The sequence below is a fragment of the Macrobrachium rosenbergii genome, chromosome 51 (genome assembly GCF_040412425.1).
Source record: "Macrobrachium rosenbergii isolate ZJJX-2024 chromosome 51, ASM4041242v1, whole genome shotgun sequence".
NCBI classification, from domain to species: Eukaryota; Metazoa; Arthropoda; class Malacostraca; order Decapoda; family Palaemonidae; genus Macrobrachium; species Macrobrachium rosenbergii.
Genome location: NC_089791.1, coordinates 6178043 through 6186263, shown reverse-complemented (window position 1 = coordinate 6186263; position 8221 = coordinate 6178043). Strand labels below are relative to the sequence as shown.

At 35.3% G+C, this 8221-nt stretch overlaps 1 protein-coding gene across 1 annotated transcript in view; it reads left to right on the top strand.

Annotated features, from left to right (window-relative positions):
* Window positions 1–8221, top strand: part of LOC136833126 (G-protein coupled receptor GRL101-like) — a 692174-nt gene that overhangs the window by 516257 nt on the left and 167696 nt on the right. Inside the window, exon 12 of the mRNA XM_067094785.1 lies at window positions 5218–5361. Within this exon, the coding sequence (XP_066950886.1) occupies window positions 5218–5361 (144 nt within the window). The remainder of the gene's footprint in view (window positions 1–5217; window positions 5362–8221) is intronic.

Below are 8221 nucleotides of genomic sequence, written 5' to 3'. Positions count from 1 at the left end.
TTACAAAAATTACAACTGCCTTTATACATTTTTTACAATCAAGTCAGTAATTTAAATGAACATTTTACATAAACAGGGGAGCAAAAATTAACTACATAAACTAGAGTCAGTAAATCAAGAGTAATTAGAATCATAAACATCAAGTTACTATAATGTTAAAAGAACCATAGTACTCGTACTTAAACAGTTCAATCGTTTAACACATCTTTTAAACATTTGATACCTTGCACAGCTCTTGCAGGGACCTCAAAACAAATAAAAAATTATACCAAACCATAATAATAATAAAAATAATAACAGGCAATCACAAAAAAACAGTTTAAAATTACAAAATCCTGTCAAAAACATTATATGTGGACAAAACAAGACCATGTACTATAATAAAAATAGTCAAAACAACAGGACTAACAACAATCAAAATGCCACGAAAACACAATCATAATTCTCCTAAGTACAATAAACGTTAACACAAAATAACTGCAAAAAAACCTTAGGTTCGAAAACCCACTGCAACAATAGTGCAGGACACTTCAGGTACTTAGGGAAAACGTATCACACAGCAGAATACAGATGAGATCACCGCCTGCAAATACGCACATAGCCAGAGCTATACATGCCATCACGGATGAAACTGCAACACAGCTGAGCTGCCAACCAGGAGCCATGATTCTCTTGAAGCAGATGAAGCTGGCACTGCTAAACATCATACTTGTACTCAGCCCTGCAGGCCCTGAGTCCCAAAACACAATGCCATTATGGACTCCCAAATCTGGCACAAACATCCTCCATGCTGCCAAACACCTACCAGGTCTCCAATCTCTTGCTGACTCAAGTAAAGTGCCACATGCTGCTCAGGACTGCTCAGGCCTCCATACCAATACTGACTCTGCTCAAGCAAGACCCCCAATCCTGCTAAGGACTTATCAGGTCTCCATCCCAATACTGACTGAACTCAAGATGTCTCTCATGCTGCTTAAGACTTATCAGGTCTCATACCAATACTGACTCTTCAGGTCTCCATACTAATACTGACTCTTCAGGTCTCCATACTAATACTGACTCAACCAAAGAAGTCCTCCATGCTGATTAGAACCACTGAGGTCTCCATCCCAATACACACTGCAGTAGTCAGTCGTCACCTCACCTACATCAGAAAACAATAACAAGGTGAAACTTCACAAACATTTACTGGGTTTTTTTGAACAATCAGGAAACAACTCTCTCGATCCCCTTCTCTCTCTCTCTCTCCATCTCTCTCTGGTATTCAGCATTCAATCCAGCATCTCTCTCTCTCTCTCTCCAACCCTCAAAATGGATACAAAGAAAAACAAACCCAACAAGTAATGAATTAACAAAGAAAAGAATAAAATGCATAATAAATGAATTATCAAGTCAAAGATAGTCTAATTCAAGATTTAATCTTAACGAAAACTTCCACACACTCCATCTTAGACATTTTACGTCTAGGTGAAAGCAACCACTAAACTAAAGATTGCAATTCTGTTGAAAATCAAACAAATAGTAATCTCCCACAAACACAAAGTATAATAATGAAAGTCTAAAATATATGTCAAATCATAAAATAGAATATTACACATATTCCCATTCATAAGTGTATATATATATATATATATTTACCTATATATATATATATATATATATATATATATATATATATATATATATATATATATAATACATATACAAAACATCCCAGCCAACAAATGCTTAATTTAAAGCTGGAAAATACAACAGCTATCTGCATTTTGGGCACTTCCTGACAAGGAAGGGCAAAAGGAATATTGGCCCCTCCCTTAATCTGTTGATTGCACTCTGTATATCCCTTTCAACTTTCTCTTGAACATGTGACACTGTGGGAAACTTTTGTTTACACAGACACGAGGTTGTGAAGAGGCTAAGCCTGGCCAGAGGCAGAATAGAGCTGGCAATGCAGATTAAGAGAATGAACACCTGGACCTTGGTCATAAATGATGCCCACACTAAGGGAAATGACACCGACCCCATCTACCTGTGGGTAATCTCCCATGACCCTGACCGAAAGGCATACTAAGGTTTCATGGTACTGACAGGAACATAATCAGACAATCTCACCCTCAAAACATTATAATATAAATACCTCACCGAAGGAACAAGTGAGGGAGACATTGCTTGAACATCTTCTTTCAAACCTTCTAGCAACTCATTCAAAGAGACACACGCCCCTTCCATTCCCCACCTTCAGAGAGCCATGCCCTACCACTTGGTCCTATCTTGTAGGGAGCTTTAGTGTTCTTACCTGTCGCAGCTATCAGCTGTGCTCTCAGGCGTAGTGTTATCAATTAGCCCTTTAATTCTATCCTCCTCTGCCACCATTACCCTCACTGAAAAACCACCTCTTCTTACACAAGGTAAAGTGATCTGTTGCAAAAGTTCTTCCAGTCAGTCACTGTTTTAATTCTCGTCTAAACTTCCTGTTTCCATTTCTAAGTGCCAGTATTTCCATATCCACCTTGCCTTGTTAGGGCAGTGTTACATAAATGCCTGTGTTTAAATAATTACATAAAATCGTGTGTTCTTAAGGCTTCTTTGGCACCCTCCATGCAACTCGTGAATCTCTCTGTTTACAGAGGGTTTGTTAATCCGAACACATTATGTTCCTCCTCTCTCTCTCTCCCTCTCTGAAATCTCTCCTGACTGTGCCTTGGATCAGCATCGTCACACCAATGGATATAATCCTTCAAGTTTTCTTAGTTATAATTAGCCTCTCAGGCCTTGCACCACTGACATCTGATTAGTCCATTTCATCTTCTGATAGTTCATTTCATGTCAAATCAGAACACAATAAAATAGAATACAAAGTGACATAAATGACTATGTTTAAACTTATTGGATATGGTAAATTCACAAGTTCACAGTAACGTGTTTACTTACAAATAAACACACAAAGCCACGTCTGGACGATATCGCTCTCGAAGTTAATAATCAACCAGACCTAACTTTTGCCCACAGCTCAGATAAATACCCCTCACACATCAGCGACAACATTCCTTGTTTTGACTGCAATGATTTTGCAACTGATTTCCAAAGTACCACCTTAAAGCATCTCTTTTTCAGAATATACAATATAATATAAAAAAAAAAAAAAAAAATATCCAGCCCTTTTTCAAGCTGGAAAATACAACAGATTTTGGGCACTTCCTGACAAGTTGGCCCCTTTAATCTGTTGATTGCACTTGTTTCCCTTTCAACTTTCTCTTGAACGTGTGACAGTTTTTTGTTTACAGACACGAGGTTGTGAAGAGGCAGCCTGGCCAGAGGCAGATTTAAAAGATTAAGAAAAAAAACCTTGGTCAAAAAACACTAATACCAGCCCCATGTTGGCTCCTGAGTTGGTTGAGTTTCAGACCGACATTGCGATGGGCCGGAGTTCCATTTCCCCACCTTCAGATTGCCCTACCACTTGGTCCTATCGATGAAGAGTTAGAGGAATTTATTTCTGGTGATAGAAATTCATTTCTCGTTTTAATTCTATAATGTTTCCATTTCGGATTCCACAATAACCTTGCTTGTTAGGTCCCGTTGCTAAATAACCCCTCCATTGGTTCTCCTAGCCACGTAAAAATAAGTCTAATCCTTCACTGGGATCCAGCATCCTAGGAGAGCTGTTAATCAGTTATAATTAGCCTCTCAGGCCTTGCCTGCTTGATTAGTCCATTTCTCAGTGGTCTGTAATTTTAAACTTACCCTAACGTGTTTACTTAAAACTTGTGAGTAAGCTATACTTACTTTTATACAAAAATAGAGGTAAGTAATGAAATCATTCATTTAGAGTCTATAACTGGCTCATGATAATAATTTTTCCAGGTTAAATTGTAAAATATATATATATATATATATATATATATATATATATATATATATATATATATATATATATATATATATATATATGTATGTATGTATGTATGTATGTATGTATGTATGTATATATGTATATTATATATATATGTATATATGTATGTATGTATATGTATATGTATATGTGTATATATATGTATATATATATATATATATATATATATATATATATATATTTATATATATTTATTATTTTATCATATCAAAATACAGTGATGCATCAGCACAGGGTTATGGTTTGCTGATGACTGTTATCAAGTATATTTTATGCTGGTAGTGTAAATTTGTTTGGTAACTGCTAAATCACAAGAACTATTCACGTAAGCAATTTTGGATCCTGGTGGATGTTTGAATTAATATTTCTAAAAAATCTTGCGTCTTAGTCATCTTCAGTGCTCTAGGCTTCTTATGTATTAATGATGTAATGAATTACATTCATAAACACTAGTCAGAAGGATGGAGAGCTGTTATTATGCTTTCTTTTATAAATCATATTTTAATTTTTTTCCTGGGAATTTCGTCTGCTCGTTATTTGCCTCCCATCAGTCGCTAGCACATCAAACCTTTTCGCACATATTCAGGTTATATTCCGAAGTTGAAAACATTTTAATTAGAAAGCTTATTTACTCAAGTAAAAAGGTAAAGAGTTTAGACTTGTTTGTATGTACCTAGGCGGGCCTAACATTTTTATCTCGTATTGCGGGGAAATATTTATGAATTACGTACAGTCTTTTCTGTATTTTAAAGTGGAAATCATTTTTACTTCGGTACCTAGGAAAGATGTTTAGATTAGTTTTTTACCTGCTGGTTTTTTTTTTTTTTTTTTTTTAAATTCAAGTAGATTTTCAGTTAGGAACACTCAAGCTCCTTTGTATTATTTTCGTATGCCCTCACTTAACTTGTATGAGAGTGATGATGCATAACATAAAAGCGTTCATTCGATTCTTTTAGAGTATATGCTTTCAGTTTTAGACGTGATAATTCTAATGTTCTTGATATTTTAAGCAGCCATTTCTTATTTGTTGACAAAATTCTTAGTTGTTCTTTGGTGATGTAAATGGTTATGTGTGTAGACCTTTCTTTATTTATAAGACGATGTTTGTTTAAATTTGTAAAACAGTTGGAACTTTTTGTTTGACTAGATACCAAGGTCTAAAGATTACATTCAGTCTGTAAAGCATCAAATTTTATTAATCAGTTTTTGATGAGGTACTTCTTTCATGACCTGATAACAAATTAACATTGCTATTTTCACACACATTTTTAGTATTAAAAGTTTGTTGCTTTCTCATCTGACAGAGATTTATCGAGGAACCAGCTGCAGTACCTGAGGAACGGTACCTTCAGCGGTCTCTGGCGACTGAGGATTCTGATTCTCAGCGAAAACAACCTCAGGGAACTGACCGAAGGAGCGTTTGCCGGATTGCACAGTCTGCGGAACTTGTAAGTGAAGAGCTGTTCCTATCAGAAAGTTATTCAAGGATAGCAAATAGGACAAGTATTTTTGAATGCTGCTTTTATGTGATCGTGGTTCCAAAAGCAATCATTCTTAAATGTGGAGATCCTTAGGAGTGCCAGAGGGGTTAGTTGGTAATATCGTTCTCGTCATTATGTAATGGTGATTGTTTTTAGTATTATATAATAATGGAATGTAGAACGATCCCTTACTGGATCCACATATAACCGACGTTTTTACACTTATCTATAGATTCCTAATAAGAACAACGTAATGCGAATTAGTTGTCTCACTTTTTTACAAAGCAATTTTAATGTTAAAAATATTGAAGGAATAGACTCCTCCAGTGTTCCTTTGGAGTTTAAGCTTTTATATTTTTATTTATGTATATTTCCGCTTGAATTATATTACAGAACTTTTATAAGTACTCCTAAAGTTATTTTGCAATATTTCCGATTAATGTTATTGTTTCGGAATAATTTTTACTGTTAACAACAAAGAAAAAGGAGTGACTTTCATCATCTACTTCTCACACCGTACTTATCTCTCGGTTTTTTGCTTTAAGCTTTTGCAATAAGATGCGTGGAATTCTGAATGTTAGTCAGTGAAACTAAATTCATTTTTTTAATTTCTGTCCTGAAGAAACTGATACTTAATCGAAGAGAAATGACCATCGTAACGTGGCAAGACAAAAGTTTGGTTTTCGTTTTTTTTTTTTTTTTTTTTTAGTTTGAATGCTACTTTACTCCTCCCTGGAGATTAGATCAGTGTTTTCCGGAGGGTCCACTGTGACTGACAAGTTACGCTTCCATAAACATTGTCACGGAAGGAAATGTGGGCTGGAGCTTGCTCGGTGAAGTTCATAGGTTTTCAAGTCCCCATCCCACGTACTCTTGGCCTGGATGACAACAATCATTGCAACGCCAGATTAAATTTACAGTTGAATTCTCTCTCTCTCTCTCTCTCTCTCTCTCTCTCTCTCTCTCTCTCTCTCTCTCTCTCTCTCTCTCTCTCTCATCTGGGTGGCTGGTATAGGGGAAGGAGCAGTTGAGCGCTTGGAACCACGGTTGCTTTATGGCTTCTCACAGTTCCGATTTCATCAAAGCTCCCTGACTTTCTTAATTAAACATTTGGGCTGGCAGGAAATCCATAACTGCACTTTCTGCACGATTTATGTTTATTTTAACACGGCATTAGGTATAATGAGCCTTACAAATGCACGTAGGCGTAAACTATGCATGAACGTGTTTCTAAAATTATTAATCATCGCGGTTTTTTTTTTTTTTGCCACAACTTAAAGAAGTAGTGTAAGTTATTGGTGTAGTCTTTGTTCTTATTTTGGAAGTCTTTGTTTTGAATTAAAAATAAGCAATATTAGTTATTCTATAATTTTTCATTTCGGAGTGTATGTCATCTAAAACGAGCTTAAAATTTTAATTTTTATAACGAAGCATATTCTCTTTATTAAGTAATTAATTTGTTTAATGCAGGTAGAGAATTTTATTTTAAAAATCGCTACGTTGCTACGAGGGTCTCTCTCTCTCTCTCTCTCTCTCTCTCTCTCTCTCTCTCTCTCTCTCTCTCTCTCTCTCTCTCTCTCTCTCTCTCTCTCTCTGATATTCTTTGCAGGCTTCTTGTTTTTACTCTTGAACCTATCTAGCCATATATCATGAATTTTCACCATCGCTCCGTGAAAACAGTTTGTAATTCCATTTGTGGCTCATCTTACCGCCATGAACTTGATGAATACTCTTAAATTTTAATGAATTAGTAAACTTACGAAGTATATTTGTTTGTCACTTTTAATCGGATTAAGTAAACTAATCATTACCAAATGAACTTTGCATTTGCAGAAAATAGTGGGGTGCTTCAAGGGAATGTCATTTCACATATGCTGTTTGGATTTCTCATGGATTTTATAATGGAAAAAATGAACGGAGGAGGGAGAGAAGGTTGAAATTGGATTAAAGATAGAATATCCAGATAATGCTGTTGTAATCAGCAAAACTCCACAAGTTTGATAAAGCTTTCAAAAGAAATCCAATTGATAAGGGTAACTTTTAAATATTAGGGAAAATTGATGTTCAATACAGCTTCTCTTGAGGTGTAATGTTTAAAAGACTAAAAATGCAAATAAAAAAATAGGCAGCTGAATAAAATTTGTAAAAAAGTCAGATTAAGGAAAGGTCTGAGACGCACTGTATTCTCATACGGACAAGAATCATGGTATGGCAGTGAATTTTATCTGAATGACTTTTTTCTTAATGAAAATAAGATCTGAAGAAGAATATTAGGAGTCAGGTGGCAAGATAGGGTTGAAATGATACCGTAAGGGAAATTAAAGGAGTTTTCTTATAGGGGTGAGATAACGATAAAAGGGAGTTGGAAATGGCTTGGACATGTCCTGCGCTCAGCTACATGGAGAACAGTGCATGTAGTATCAGCTGGGCTCCTGTGGACACCAAGAGAGTTGCAAGAGTCAGACCTACATGGATGAGAATCATGAGGCTGGAGATAAATGGAGATTTGTGGAAAATAAGGCACAGGAGAGACACGAGTTTTGGAATTAAACAGAAACTCTTTATGTCACAGAGAAATTGATCTTTAAATATCTGTCATTAACGTTTGGGCCTGTCCACATTTCAATATAAAAGGTAATGTGGGTTCGAACCCCACATGGGAAGGAGATTTTCTATCTTTTATTCACTTCCTCCTTCGGATTCAAGGTTTTCAAAGGAAAGGTTATCCAAATAAATAAATTAAGAGGTCGTGTAACATCATATATATATATATATATATATATATATATATATATATATATATATATTATATATATATATATATATG